This window comes from Daphnia carinata, chromosome 2, assembly GCF_022539665.2.
Source record: "Daphnia carinata strain CSIRO-1 chromosome 2, CSIRO_AGI_Dcar_HiC_V3, whole genome shotgun sequence".
NCBI classification, from domain to species: Eukaryota; Metazoa; Arthropoda; class Branchiopoda; order Diplostraca; family Daphniidae; genus Daphnia; species Daphnia carinata.
The window spans coordinates 2912058-2927585 of record NC_081332.1 but is presented as its reverse complement, the minus strand read 5'-3'; the positions used below and the strand labels follow the sequence as shown (position 1 = coordinate 2927585).

The 15528-nt window shown below is 43.5% G+C and overlaps 2 protein-coding genes across 3 annotated transcripts; one reads left to right on the top strand and one right to left on the bottom strand.

Annotated features, from left to right (window-relative positions):
- Positions 1-4: 4 nt before the first annotated feature.
- Positions 5-2088, bottom strand: LOC130686945 (uncharacterized). Its single transcript, XM_057510105.2, has 5 exons — positions 1140-2088; positions 883-1047; positions 541-826; positions 368-480; positions 5-298 (listed from the first exon to the last, which is right to left on the bottom strand). The coding sequence occupies exons 1-5, from the start codon at positions 1956-1958 to the stop codon at positions 5-7; spliced, it is 1677 nt and encodes a 558-aa protein (XP_057366088.1). The 5' UTR covers positions 1959-2088.
- A 1629-nt stretch (positions 2089-3717) lies between these two features.
- Positions 3718-15404, top strand: LOC130686831 (uncharacterized). 2 transcript variants are annotated; one of them, XM_057509993.2, is made up of 12 exons: positions 3718-4089; positions 4677-4868; positions 4945-5011; positions 5081-5139; positions 5217-9309; positions 9367-11019; positions 11088-12400; positions 12467-12908; positions 12976-14115; positions 14180-14278; positions 14373-14724; positions 14781-15404. In XM_057509993.2, exons 2-12 carry the CDS (start codon positions 4702-4704, stop codon positions 14975-14977), a joined length of 9582 nt encoding a protein of 3193 aa, XP_057365976.1. In that variant the 5' UTR covers positions 3718-4089; positions 4677-4701; the 3' UTR covers positions 14978-15404. The 2 variants fall into 2 exon arrangements, with proteins under 2 accessions (XP_057365976.1, XP_057365978.1); XM_057509995.1 differs by lacking the exon at positions 3718-4089 and adding an exon at positions 4336-4477.
- Positions 15405-15528: the final 124 nt, after the last annotated feature.

Here is a 15528-nt window from a genome sequence, read left to right as displayed (position 1 = left end):
TTTCTTAAGCTAGCGGCGAAAAATCAATTTCACAAATGAACATAAATAGCCGGCGAAGAAGTTGGTCCATTTCTAAATAGGTCATCTTTTGATGCAGAAGATTGAAGTCTGCCAATTCCAGATCGTCTCTCCGACTGATGCCACTACGTCCGATGCGTTCAGCCAGTGCACCGATGCCAGCAAATTGCTCCCGACTCAATTGAGAAACAGAAACCAGATCTATCAAATTGGATAATTTATCTTCGGCTTGGGTATCCAAGGGAAAACCCAGGATTTCAGTTAGCGACGAAAAGAGCTTCTGTAACGTTCAAAAGTTTTCACATTAATTCATATCGTGTATGTCGTTGTACACCTTCGTGATTCCAACCTCACTTGGAAGCTTCGAGTCTGTGGCGTGTCGTTCAAAAACCACATCGTTTAATCTTTGGCGGCAACGCGTCGCCACCACATATTGGGATAAGTACTCAAGAGGAGTCATTGCTGCAAAGGTACGAAAATTTTATTATTCAAGAAAGTTTCTATTTTAAAATGTTTACCTACTTTTTAGCTTTCGCAAATCTATGGGCAATTCAAAACGAGCTCCGAAATTATTTCCAGCTCGGGGAAAATAGAGCCACGTCATGTCTTCGGCAATGGTTGTCTTTTCAAGTTGATACAGCATGTCCTCATTGATGTCCTCATCTTGGACTTGGATATTACGGAGACTTTCCTCAAGATCTTCGAGGGATTGTTGCTTGATATCACTCGACATTCCGCAAACCTCAGGTGGTTGAAGATCGTTCACTAATGCTTTATTTAATTCGGCTTCGTGAAGAACCTGCTCGTCCTGTGTACGAGTAGCGGTTAAAGGTTCTGCAATCGTGCACTGATGAAAGAAAATACCTCTAATTTTTTGTGGGGAAATCCGTCTCCAAGATCCATTTCACGCATGGAATCGGATAAACTATTTGCATCGTAGCCGGTAAACGCGTTTTCATCGAGCATCGAGTCAGAACTGCGAAGTCCTCTTGCACCTTTCGAAGACAACTGCTTCGGCAACTTCTTACCCTGTAAATGAAACGGTAATTAAATCACACGTTGAATAGTTGACAAGTGTTATTAGTCCTTATATCTATTTAAGGTAGGCACTTTTAGAAAACCTTTTTGGTTTTCCTTTTCGTTCGTCGTCGCCGTTTCCTACTTCGATTAGTCTGTTTCCCAAGATTGATCGGCTGCAAAGTTGTCCCTGTTCCGGGGATTACCCATTCCAATGGCAAATCGAACGAATGATGTTGGATGCTCTTCGATAGATTACGCGGACCAGGTTGGAGAGGATTCGTTTTGCGAGGTTCTCTTCCTTGTAAGTGAATACCTTTTAGACCGTCAGGGAGTTGTAGCCATTTTCCCAGCTTGGCATTCTTGTTAGCTCGATTTGTTTTTCCTTCAAATGACGGTTTTTGTAGCCAGTCTGACGGACGGGGAGCGTGAGAAGTCCAGTTGACATCATCTTCTTGTTCGGTACGGAAAATATGCCGATTGTCCGACCTTCTCTTCTTGGCTGTCTCGACTTCTGCCATGAGACTGAAATTGGTTTGAAGGTAAATTTGAAATGCTACGGGCAATAATCCTTGACGGGGGTTATTGGGTATCGGAACGGGCACGGAAAGTTTTTGGTTGGTTGCTGTAACGATTGGCGTTGCTACTTCCGGAGTCGGCAATTTTCTAGCAATATCAACCCAAATGATTGGTTTGTGCAATTCCTGAATTGACGATCTTGAACTGTTGGATTCAGTGTCACACAAAGATTCGGTCGGTCGCTTCATTGTTGTTTCGCCAATCTTCTGTTTCCGGATTGATAAATTGTTTGATTGCACCAGTGGAGGACGTTGCAACACGTTAGAATCTCTGCTACGAATGTTTCCTATAGCAATTTTCTGGGGAACTCCAGCAACGATAAGATCCAATTCTCGAGTTGCCATCCTTTCCCATTTAGTGCTGAGAAGTGACTGTGGTGCTTACCAGTAAAAACTCCTCTTCCACGCATTTAAGATGACCATACTCTTCCCGATCAAGTAAACAAACATTCATTTTTGGCGGAGCGTTATTGATTGTACAATGTTGACATTAATGAGTGGTCACCCATGCATTCGCCTTACCTCTTTGAAAGACTTTGACAGGAAAGTTTCCGGTCTCCTAACGGTTCTTGTCAGGCGGCCTGGCTTGTCGTGCATTCGATTTCGAGGACTCTTGAGCTCGAAACGCTTAAAGCATGAAAAAAAGGTAAATATTAACTCTCCAAATATGGCTCTCATTGCAATAAATGAGAGAACCTCCTCCTGGCTAAAAAAAAAAAGATTGTATGATTGATACCTCAAAATTGTCGAGCGGTTCGTGCGGGCCGTCCGTAATAGCGCTAATGTTGTCAAAACTTTTCCATGGACGCAAATCCAGTACGAGCATTCCTTCGGTTTTAGGTGATCGTCTTTCCATTGGCGAAGCCCCACCACTTGCACATCTCCGTATCGCCAGTTGATTACTCGAGGACGTCGTGGGATAGGCTCTAAAGGTTTCCATTTAAAATTCATGTTCATCAAATTTTAATTCGTCTTCTTCATTATACCTGTCCTTTTCAGCGTAAGACCCCAATGCGTTTGATACAATCTTTTGCTCCCAATTGTGATGATAAATGCTGCCCACATCGCTTGAGGAACCCGTTCGGTTATTTCTCTTTAGACTTTTTGCATTTTCGTAATGTTCCGCTCCGCTTTCTTGTGTCTACGTCAACCAATTACGATGTTGCATGTAGCACAAAAAACGATAGCCAAAAACAGCTTAGCATAAATGAAGACAAAAAAAAAAAAAAAAATACGTAACAATAAGTGTTACCAAAGGTATTCTCGGTCTCCAAATGACATCCTTTAACTCCGGATCCTTTGGATGATTGCATAGTACCGAACAACCGTACGGATACGGATTGGGAAGTCCTGCTAGAGGCCTACTAGTTCGGGGTGCTGGTCTAGCAGTGATGCACAATCCAAGATCGATGAAGCTTGATCTGCCATTAAAAACTTCAACAAAGAAATTTCGTCGGTATCTGTGAGGTCCCATGCTTTGGTACTTTTATCCACGTAAATGGGATATCAAAGTTTCTATTTGCAAAACAGAAATTACGGCAAGGTTTTTGAAAAGAAGTTGAGTAAGCATTACCTTTATCGATCCCTCGTCAGCATGTAAAGCAAATCACTATGGAGACCACGTAGGAAAAGCGAGGAGTCTATATTTATTCAAAAATGGATCCACGGATATCCAAAAATGGATGGGCAAGTTTGGCGTCGTTGCAAATTGTCCACAAAGAATCGACCTGAACTTGACTGTGAGTCAGGTCTTGTTTTTGCTCTCGAGTACTTTACGGTATATCCACCATTATATTTGTCTCTTCCTCTTGGCCGACATTTCTAAAACATGGGAAAACCATTAAGTCAGTGTTGAATTATCGTAATTATAGTGCATACGAAATAGAAGACTGAAATAAGTAATCGTAGCATGTCATGAAAATCGAATGTAGTGGAGGTACGCCGATTTTCTCGTTCCAAGAAAGAACACTTATCGATCAACTTTTTAAAAAACCAGTATTAGTCATCTAGCTTGTTTAGATCGCCAATGTCCTTGAATCCCTTAAACTGGCATGCATTTAGAACTGGGAATAGTTCAACAAACGTGAATAATGAACGAAAGCCTTACCTCAGCTATTTTTTCAAACGTATCTTTAAAGTATGTGACGTCATGTTCTTTATGAGTAAAGGACAAGAGTAACGGCAACCTTTCCCATTCCTACTGCCTATAGTTGGAAGCACACTTGCCATTGACGGCCGGAAGTCAGCTCTCTCTTGATCACTACGAACAGATTCAGAAACCAGAAGTTCTTGAGACTTACTTGAAATACGCCAAAAAAAGAAAGGCACATTCCACGACCTAATTACCAATTTACCACTACCCATTTTTTGCAGGCCCGGCGTCATCACTCGAGGCCAATAGGGTGAATCATAAACGTTTTTTTTTGTACAGCCAAAAAGAAACGTTAAACGTCAGCAATCGTAGGAAAACCACGAGGTGATTTTTAACAGTAATTGCAATACTAATCTGTTGACTTCCATCAGTTAAAGTGATAATTTTAATGTAGCATGCCGCCATGTTTTTTAGGCATATTAACTTACATCGTCTCTTCATCCTATGCCATACGTGACTACTACTGCATTATTGTCAATTCATCTTATATCCGAAGTCCTTAGTTAAACTCACCCAAAAATACGAATAGTGAAAAAAAAAACGCTTTGTTAAATTACTTGAATAAGTATTAGGAAAGGGTAGTGTACGCAAAATTATTTCTAAACGCCAAGTCTCTCATTTCTCATCTTAATGACAGTCGAGTTTGGTGAACATCTCAACGTCACGAACACCAAAGCATTCGTCTTTGTTGAAATGTTTTCTTGTCATCTAGGTTCGAAAAGTTACACTATCTAAACATGGTTACTTATTGAGCAGGCATGTTTTTACAGTTTTTCCATGTCACTTTACATTTCAGTATCTGCTGTGTTGCAGTTTAGACCTGTTTTTGATGATTCAACTGCAAAAAATGTGTCTAGTTGCTGAAGCCATTCTCAGTTGTTACTGACTGTCACTTCTCTTTCTTTTTGTAGATCACATGTTGAAATCAAAGCTAAAATGAACACATCCATGGCTGCTGAATGTGAGGCAAGATTGGTGAAACTGCAGCAATATGTTCCATTCTTGCAACGTGCAAAGGAATACTACATTTCCTCACCTGAAGATGGGAAAAAAATTACCCAGCTCATTGCCATAATTTCCAATGCAGAGCGTTGCAGAGAACAGTAAATAATTTTAAAATGAGATAACCCTTGGCATAGGTAAGGATGGATGTCTTCATTTTCTGATTCTCTTTGGTAGGTTACGACCTGAAACACTTGAAAGATGTGAAACCTTCTGCAGAATGCAATACTCAAAATTTGGGAAGGTATGAGAAAAATTCAGTTAAAATTTAATGCCTTCATGTGAAGCAACTTATAGTGTTTGTTCTCTGTAGGAAGATGAACAGAGACAGAGAAAAGGAAATCACCCACACACTAGCCATGAAAACAACAGGTTGGGCCCGTTTTCACTTTCCACCAATGTTATAACTTGTATGATATCTCAGGAATTCATGATTTTCTGTTATTTAGATTTGACAATCCCCAACACTATCGAGGCGGTGTAGATCATCACGAGACCCCGAGAAGCCCCAGTCCAGAGGAAACAGAACGTTTTTCTCAGCATTGCATACCTAAGGCAATTCCCAACCAACGGGCAGATTCTGACTTGCGCAGCAATCCTACCCTTAATAGTTCCGCAATGGTTTATCGGGACAATTATAGGCATTCTCCATCCCTTGAACCTCGTCCAAGTCATTCTCGCCCTCTACGAACAGAACCAGTAGAAATACCTACTATGCCTCTTCAGACTGCATCTAGAGGACAAGCATTTTCAAACCAGGACCAAGATTATCGCCCGGCATATGATCAGTCGATAGCAAATGGAAGACTTTCGCTGGAAGAGCGACGAGTTACCTTCAGGGCTTCACCTGATGTGCAGCACGGGGGAACGTCTTTCCCTAAACGCGAATCTCGATTTGATCGTTATGTGGTTGATCGATCTTCCATACGCGTAGGGCCTCCACGACATTATGAGGAGTCAAAGTTACCTAACCAATGGGATTCTCAACCTAGCTGGGAATCTCATAGTCGTGAGAGAACCCACTCCGCAGAAAGAGAGAGATCATTCCAGGGCCGTGGTTTCTTCAGCACGCCCCATGCAGGGTTACATTCGGCAAGACCTGGAACTCGATGGGACCCGCCAACAAACAGTCAAAATCCACATTTTTCATCGTCTGCCTCTAGAATTGTACCAGGAAATAGGGCAACACATGACAACTTACGTGAACCCATATCAGGTCACAATGTCTCAGCAAATTCTTTCCGAACTGGCGAGTCATCGTTGTTGACAAACCCTCGAATAGATCGCCAAGGAGTACGCCACGGACCTAGCCATAGTGGGAAAAACTGGTTAAGCCGTGACCAACCTCCATTTCTTTCCCAGCAGAGTTATGACCGCGACTCGTTAAAAACGACCGGAAGAAAATATTGTCAAAATGACACGTCTTCTAGACAAGGACTTCTAGCTCATCCAGGTTCTGCTGGTTTTCCTGTTCCTAACCCACCAATGTTAACGTCCCATTCCCAAACGGCTCCAAGAGTTCCAAATTATCAGTCGAATTCTACGTCATCACAGCAGCCTCCAGTAGCTTGTTCTTCTCAAGGCCCGGCTCGCAGGGAGGACCCTCGTCTAGCAAATAGATCCAAACCTTCTGGCCCTTTGCCTCCTAACTCAGCTAAATCGGTTTCGTCCACGCATGCACAGTCGGCCCCTAATCCATCCACCTCTGTCCAGTTAGTTCCAGATCCACCTGCTACATCAACTACACAGCGGTTCCCTACATCTTCCACACCTGGCTTGTCTCGTTTTCCCGCTGATTCGAGGGGAAGCCAACGGCCACCGAACAAAATGCCAATACCGGCAGGATCGCCCAAAAGTAGTCAGAACTCTTCAAAAGCAAACAACAGCAATCAAGTTGATGTAAAAAAAGATGTTGAAAAGGTTGTAGCCACAGCCGATAACGCTAGTGGGTCTAGTGTGAGATCTCAGGATGAATTTGTGTCTCCATTAGACAGTTTGTATAGTGGAACATCCAAATCGAATCAAACAGGCCGAGGTTATGGTGTTCAGTCCTACAAAATTCCTAAAAAGAAGGCGCCTGTCGCGGATAATTCGAAAAAAGGAGCAAAACAAGTCTCATCAGAAGCTGATGCATCAACCGTGATCTCATCTGAATCTGCGCCAGCCAATGAAGTTAGCCAAGATAGTACGGAAACGAACGAGAATTGCCCCCAAACTGCAACTGGACACGATAAGGAACCAATTGATGAAGTAGAGGCTGCAAAAGATAATACTCCCATTCCATTAGAGGTGATTGAAAATTACCTAAAAAAGAACCTCCCTTCAGATGACGCCAAAATGGTATTAGAACGACTTAAGACCAATGCGTGCTCCGACACGGTTGCAAATGAATTGGCCGGATCACCAACGAAAATTCCGGAAGAATGTCCAGCCCCTCTGTCAGACTCAAATGTTATTGAGAATAGCACTGCTATTCCTCCACCTTGCAGTGACACTAATCGTTCTCAAGTTGTGGACGTGACTGTGACATCATCATGCGATACTGCAGTTGTTGGCGTATCCGAGGATGACGACGAAAAAACCCATGACACTCAAGATGTGGAACAAGGGACGTCTAAAGATTTGACTTGCAGTGAATCGCTAGCGCCTGCTGAGCATTCGGGGAAAAAGAAAGGAAAACCTCGTAATTCATTGCCGCTTGAATTGGCACGACTACGCGAAGATCTCACAGATTTCATGAAGGGAGGTCTGGAGCTTGGCAGTCGAAGGTGCCGTTCAAAATCGTCCCAACCAGCGGTGGACCCACCTTCGGAAGATGGTGAACAGCGCAATGAAAAAACGGGACCTCCATCAACAAAGCGATGCAGAAAAAGAAAAGCTGCTGGAGATGAAATGCAAGAGTTATCATCGTTTAGTCCCGTGCCGCCATCAGAAGAAGGAAACGACAATTTAGATGACTCTGGAAGCACTTATTCGTCATCTGTAGAACCTAGTAGTGTAACTGAATCGCCAAACCTATCAAGTAACTCTATTCATGCTAAAACAAGTATTCGGGGCCGTCCCAAAAAAGGGGCAATCCGCTTCAAAAAGGCTGAAGAGAACACGTCCTGTATCGATCATAGCCCTGACGGTCCAATTGGCAAAGCGAAAAAGCGGAAAAAACCGTTGGTTCCCACCCATTTATCTCTGCGCGGACGACGATCCATGTACGAAGACGCGGAGCAAGAAAACCACATTGACCAGTATTTTCAATGCCAAACTTGTTCTTACCTAGGGCAGAAGATTGTCCATCACTACGTGAATGAACATCCCGAATTAGAAAATCCCTACATTGCTGTTCCCGAAAGTAATTGGGATGATATTCAGAATTCGGCTAGTTCTACCCAACCACAGCATAAACTAGATTCTGATCTGTTGTCTGATTTGTCTTGGATTCCTGCCAGACCAAATTATACCAGCCCGGTGCAATGTAAGCTTTGCAGCTACCACACGTCCAAGCGGAGCGAACTGATGGAACATGTCATGATCCACGCCCTTCCATCTCATTGCAATTACCGGTGTTCCCTCTGCACTTTCACGGAAAACAATTTCTTTGATATGCTAGATCACGTTGCGGGACACACTGGAGAATTTCGATATCGTTGCAACTATTGCAATTTTCAAGTTGCTCACAAGGCCGGCATCAAGCATCATATGAATAGCATGCACGAGTCCCAGGATGGCCTATTTTACACGACTAAGGAATTCCCGGAAGTGGATCAGCAGCTGTGGATATCTGGATTTGTCTGCAAAACTTGCCGCTACGTTCAGATCAGTGAAGAGGGTCTAGTACGCCATCTAGGTTTACATTCAGACTGCGATGGGCATACAAAGGTCAACCTTATCAGCGTTTTTCAAGAACCTGTCCCATCCCAAAAAGCAGAAACTGATGATGAAACTGTGGTCGTCAGTATCCCTGCTGAAAAGGAGAAAGGAGTATTTTTGTGTCCAGTCTTGGAACCTGTCAAAGAGGATACTGACCTCGATGAGGGCGAACTTACCGAATCCTTAAAATTACATTCGGTTTCATTAATCGAAACACTGGCAGAGAAACTTGCTAATCCGGAGACCCCAGAACAAGCGCAACAAACGTCATCTGGAAAACTTGAGAATCAACTCTCCATATTGCCTGATAATCCGAATACAGATGAAGAAGACGGCGGCTGCCTCGTTATTGCGGAAGACGATTTGTCAACCACGGAGGACGAGAAGGAATCGCCTGCTGCTGAAACTGTCAAGGAAAACGAAAGTATAGAACAGCCGACAAAAGATGATCATCCTCGCCTTCTAATTGAAGCTTGGAAGCCTAATGCGATGTTAGAAACGATCATATCAAAGCTGACTGATAAGCTTGGTGGGTCGGAAGTTGACGAAAATGTATCGACAGACTTTGAGGATGAAGACGACCTAGAAGAAACAGTGGAAGAAGAGGAGGAGGAGGAAGAAGGAGAAGAGGAGGAAGAGGAAGAAGAAGAAAATGAGGATGAGATTGAAGATTCTGAGGTAAGCTATAGTTACGTCAAATTTGGACCTTACTTATATATGTTTTTTTTTTTAAAGAATGAATCCGAATTGGAATCTGCAAGAAAAAAAGGGGAGGATCAGGCGGAAGAAGTGGCAACTCAGGAAATCGTACCTACCAGAGAAGAAATTGTTGTTAAAGAAAACGACGCAATCAGTGAACAAATTGAAGCGCCCACAGAGTCGGAGGGATTTCTCCGCATTGAAAGCGTTGTAAGCTTAAACGACGTCGATGAAGATGATAGCCTCGACCCTGTTTCTTCCATCAATCTTCATTCGAATGTAACGGTGGCCAAAGAAGATGTTAAATTCCCTTACAGCACTAATCACGATCGATGCAAATTTGCCGCCAAACTGAAGGATGCAGAAATCTACAAGACGATGCTCGACAGCGTACGCATTCGTTGCTTGTTCAAATGCATGGCTTATCGTTGTATCTTCTCAAGCGACTCCGCCAAAGATTTCAGACAGCACTTGCAATGGCATAAAAAACACTTCAACGCCACACATCCAAGTGAGCCAGTCTTCGAGCATCGAATGCTCTCAGAAACTGCGGCTGTCTGCGAAACGCTGACTGTCCCAGACTTCAATTTCTGCTGCTATTGTCCTTTTGTCGCCTATTCTACGATGGAACTGGTTGAACATGTCGAAGGTATTCACGCATCGAGCGAGTTCCAGTGTTCTGCTTGCTTTTTTCGCGCCAGACGGTCAAAAATCGTCGATATCCATACCATCATCTGCCATGCAGGCACGAACGCACACGCGTTAACCTGCAAGACTGTAGTTTCCAGCGGGTGCTCATCAGCAATGGATGAAATGGCGCCGAGTCAAGTCCCGCGATACCGTTGTTGCGTAAACGAATGCACATTTGCTTGCATTCTTGATGATAGTTTCATCAAGCACATTTCAAGTCGTCATCCAGAATTGAAGCATCTTCATTGCCGATTATGCACCGAACAAATTACCTGCAACGATAACGATTACGCTGGGATCTTTCATCATATGAGCATACATAACATAGGATTTTTCCAATGTGCCTTTTGCCTTTGGGGGGCTGACCTACCAACCGACGCGCTCATTCACCAATGCCTCCATCATCCGTCTGTGCAAGGAAAAATATTAATTCGCTCTTCTCAGACCGCGGCGCCAAACACGACCCTTGTGGATCACTGGAAACTGGGATTGTCGAGTACCTACTCACAAAGACACAACATTGACTTTGACCGACGTTTCAGAGAACTATTTGAAAAGATCCGAATCGTGCAATATCCGTTGGTGCCGGAAGAAGATGTCCAAATTATGTCGGAGGCCGAAAATAGCCATCAGAAAGCAATTGAAGAAAAAACGAACATCCCGTCAAACGTTGGAGAAGGGGACGCAGTGTCAGAAGAAGGAAGTTCGGCAAACCCATCAACTACAAAGGAACCGGAAACAGAATTTCATGGTTTTGGAGAAGAAGAATTAGCTAAATCCAAGGAACAGACAGAAAGCATTACCATAGTTTCGGATGCCGAAGATGAGAACTCGTCTAGTTCTTTGAACGAAGCACCCGCTGCCACTGCTATGCAAGTAAACGAAGAATCGCCAGACCAAGAACTAGAGGATCACCAGGAAGGTTTGGCTGGGCGTCAACTATACGTGTGTGGAAACATAGGTTGCGATGAGACGGCTGAAACCGCTGCTAGCTTTAAGGTTCGTGAAATACATAAAAATTTTGAAACGTTCGATTGAGCTAATTTATATACAATGTTTCGTCACAGGATCATTTGTTGGTGTGTGATTTAGCCCGAGATTCACGCCTGTTGACTTGTCGCCATTGCGGGAAGAATATCAAACAGGTGTCTAACCTGATTGAACATCTGCGATCCCACGGCGTCAAACGTTTCCTGTGCGGTCTTTGCTCCCATCGTTCCAATCAAGCTGCCCAAATTCGTAAGCACATGAAGACGGCTCATCGTGTCAATGTCGTAGATGAGGTGCCAATCGGAGCCGCCCCTGGTCAAGCAAACAGTGAAAATGTTCTTCACGCCCTTTATCCTCGAGAAATGATTGCTCGATTGAAGTTGAGAACGAGAGGATCGCCCGGCAAGAAAGGCACTACGAAAGCGTTCACGTGCCGTGATGCTCAAACGATTCCAATGAAAGCCATCCTACCTGCCAAAGTCAAATGCGCACATTGTGGCTACGCGAGTAACGTCAGAACGAATATGGTGCGTCATCTTTCCATGCATCAGTGTAGCGAGATGACCAATGCCACATCGAGCGAGGGAGAAGAAATCATTCCTCGGGTATTAATTCCTGATCAAGATCCTGTCAACCCAGTTCCTCACCTCGAAACACCGTCGAAGGGCAAAATGTTTGACAAGATGGCCAACTTGGCTTACAGTTCACACGTGAAAGAAAAACCGGCAACCAAAGAGCGAATGAGTAAAATGAAAAACTCCAACGCACTTGACGATGCTATAGCAGCCGAGAAGGCCCTCGAACCTGCTTTCGTTCCAGATCACCTACGTTACGTTTGTGGTGCCAACGGTTGCAGCTATTTGACTGTCAACGATAATATGCTCAAGTATCACGTCCAGGCCTTGCACAAGAACGGTGCCTTCTCCTGTACGCACTGCAAGAAAAATGATGATGAACCCATGTCTTTAGAGGTCTTCCGTGGTCATCTGAAAATGCATGGTCCCCAGCTCTTCAAGTGTGGCCACTGCACCTTTTATCATTGGCACCAACAAGATATTGAATATCATCTTAAAGAGAAACATCCTAATCGTCCACCGTGGCGAATACTTGTTCGTGATCCTACCGATGCGGAGGTTAAACGGTTACAAAACATCAACCAGCAGAATGCGGACAAAGGCGCACAAACAGCACTTTGGAATTGCAGTCTGTGTAAACAAGTGGCTGCTTCCGCAGCTGATATGCTGATCCATGTCGAGTCCAACCACGGCGTGAAAAGTCAGTACAAGTGCGCCTTGTGCCCCGTCCGATGCAACGTCCGGTCTGAATTTGATAGACATTTTGCATCAAAGCATCCAAACCAAGATGTTCAAGTTCTCACGTTCTTTTACAAGTAAATTGTATTCTCAAATTGATTGCCGATCTGTTGATGACTAAAGTTATATTTGGATTTTTAAAGGGTGGAAACCAGCGAAGCCACAAGCGAATCGGAATCGGCCCCTGTAGTCGCAACCAGTTTCGAACCGCTCTGGAAAAAGGACGTAAATAGGTTACGTCACATTCGCGGTATTCTTTTGGATGAGAAGGAAATTAATGTAGCAGACGAAGCTGAATCTCCCACAACACTGATGCAAGATGACCCAGTGTATGGACGTTATGGTACACCATGTGCCTCTACGGGCCAATACAGCTGCCCAAGATGCAACAGTTATCGTGCCTCCCAAGCGCGTGACTTGAAGATACATCTTTACAGGGAATTAGATTACAAAAAGTTTCTCTGTTCCGTCTGCAACGAAGGAGCCTGGAGTCGTGCGCTGGCGTTGAGTCATGTAGGAAAGCAGCATCCCAATTCTGGTGCATACATTCGAGAAATTACTTCGAATCGAGCACTCGAAGATTGGGTAAGTCGTTTGGTTAACATTTTTCGCTGTTTCAACTCTTATTATTTGGTTTTCTGGGGACGTGTAGGTAGGAAAAGTCATCAAAGTTCAAACCGAGGCACTAAAGGTGTTGAAAGGTGCTATTCCCAATGTCAGCAAAGCCAAAAAGAGCCTTCCGGCTTCTCCGGCCACCTCTGCTCCAGCATCTCCGACCAAATCACCGGTCAAATTAAAGAAGCCAGTCGCGCCAGTGCCGATCGCGTCTAAAGCCTCTTGTCCCGAAAAGCCCATAGTGATCACAGTGAATCTTGAACCTTTGGCGGAAACGAGTTTTTCACCAGTTAAAAAGACTTGGAACTGCCAATCTTGCCAGCTTGTTTTCAGTTCCGCACAGCTTCTGGAAGAGCATGTGGTGGCGTCACATGCGAGTGACAGCACAAAAACTGGTAATAAGATATGTCTGGAGTGTGGTTTTAAAGCCACTCCCAAACAGTCATTGATCAATCATCAAAAGAAATCAAAGCATTCGAAGACCAACGAATTGCCAACTGCAGCGACTGACGATGATGAAATGGAAAGTTTAACGATTGCGGGCGCTGAAACGGAGAATTCAACGCAACTTATACAGTTGCAACAATTGAAAAAAGGTCGGACAAAAACACCCAACCCATATCGCTGTAAACATTGCAAATTTTCAGCGGTTAACGAGCATGGCATAAACCTCCATTGGCAACGGATTCACTCGTCATCTGACTTGCCATTGGATTTTGAATGTGACATCCCACTTGAGGTTACTGCAGCTAAACCGGAGTCAGCTAAGATCTACTACAAATGTCAACTTTGTCCTGTGCAACCTGGTCTTTATGAAGAAATGCGCTTGCATTCTAAGACCCTACATCCTAATTGCCCTATCAAAATATTCCGAATAACATCCAAAGTGAAAAGTAACCAGCAAAAGGAACCTGCTACATCCGACGTTCAGGGCAAAGATTCAGGGCCAGCTGCAAAGATTGTCCGAGTCGAAAAGAATTTGACACTAACGAGGGAAACTGTTGCCACACCATCATCGTCAGTCGCAATCAAATCTCAGCCTCCAAAACTAACTCCAAAAACACCGGCCCCAATAACTTCTGGTAACGCGCAAACTGTCTTTGTAGTAGCGCCATCTGCAAATCAACCAACTTATGCTTGTGCATGGTGCAACTCTAAATTTCAACAGGAAAGCCAGGTAGGATCTGTTGCGTTCACAAATTCTGAAAAATTGCGATGTTTTATCCAATCTGAATTTTTAGGTCATTCGACATCATGCTTCTCATCCAAGCAACATTCCTTTGCGATACACATGTACGACACCTACTGCGAAATCTGCCGGCAATGCACCTTCGGTATCTGTAAGAATTTCAGTCTATTACCTCGATCTAAAATTTTATTTTTACTCCAAAAATTTCTAGTTTTAATTCACTGCGTTATCGTTTTTGATTTCAGACATCAACACCTAAACCGGAACTTGCAGTGATGGAAATCCGCTTCGGATGTCCTATATGCTCAAAATATTTCATCTCATTGGCAGGAGCGCAGCAACATGTTGTCGAGCATAAACAAGTATGGAAGTGCGGACACTGCGTCATGCTGTTCGGTACGCCTACACTAGCTCTCCAGCACTGGAAAGAAGCCCATCCAGGCTTACAAGGGCAGCTTGAAAGCATAGATTCGCCTAGTCAAATAGTCGAAAGGCTCTCTAAAGGAATCACAATACATCGCGTCCAGTTGAACATGAAATCTCTGTTGAAAGACAAATCATCTCAACCTGCCCAATCACCTTCAAGCGAATCCACTGGTAAAAAATGATTTCAAATTGCGTGTTTGACCGGGTATCAAAGTCATTTTCCAAAGGAGCAGGAAAAGAAGTTAAGGAAAAACAAAGCACAGAGGCACCCAACCTACCGCAGCAATCTCCGAGAACTACACCAGTAGCCAGGAAATCAACTAGTACTAACCTCTTCCTCAAAGAGAACATCAAACAAGAATCGGCGTCATCGTCAGCCCGTGAACCACCTCTACCAGTGCTTGAGGTGACGAGAATTAGTTAGTCCAAGGAACCTGTTAAAAACTGAGTGAAAAAAAATACTGGGATTAATCAAATGCGTCCTGATTTACATTTCGATTACGTATATGTCCGTAAAATTCGTTGTAAAATTTTATCCACCGGAAACATGTCCTCTTTTTAATTTATTTCGTTACTTTATAATTTTTTTTTTCGTTTATATTTTTGCCTGTCTGATGTTGCTTGATGCGACGCCGAATGAATGGAAATCCTGAGAGATGATGAAAATGTCTAGTATCGTGTGAGTTGCATTTTTCTCTGCGTGCACTTCAAACGATATTATAGAACAAGTCGACTATATTTGCATTTTGTAATTTCCATTATTGGTGTGTGGCTTTATAAGCGATTTGTCAATTACCTAACTTTTTTGATCATGTGCGTACCATTAAAAATAAACATGTTTAAAAGTGTAATTTTCTCACGAATTCTAGGACGGTATCAAATGAATGAAAATCGGATTCTTCGCCCCATTATCGCTAAGAATTATCGTACCCGGAAAAAAAAATGTAAGATAAACAATTCGATATATTTAAAAAT

Excerpts from the sequence above, each read along its gene's own strand:
- LOC130686945 (XM_057510105.2), bottom strand. The coding sequence starts at position 1,958 with ATGGCAACTCGAGAATTGGATCTTATCGTTGCTGGAGTTCCCCAGAAA. Across the intron at positions 1,048-1,139 it reads CGAAAAGGAAAACCAAAAAG|GGTAAGAAGTTGCCGAAGCA; the intron begins GTTTTCTAAAAG and ends TTTCATTTACAG. Across the intron at positions 299-367 it reads ACTCGAAGCTTCCAAGTGAG|AAGCTCTTTTCGTCGCTAAC; the intron begins GTTGGAATCACG and ends TGAACGTTACAG.
- LOC130686831 (XM_057509993.2), top strand. The coding sequence starts at position 4,702 with ATGAACACATCCATGGCTGCTGAATGTGAGGCAAGATTGGTGAAACTG. Across the intron at positions 5,140-5,216 it reads ACTAGCCATGAAAACAACAG|ATTTGACAATCCCCAACACT; the intron begins GTTGGGCCCGTT and ends TCTGTTATTTAG. Across the intron at positions 12,401-12,466 it reads GTTCTCACGTTCTTTTACAA|GGTGGAAACCAGCGAAGCCA; the intron begins GTAAATTGTATT and ends GGATTTTTAAAG.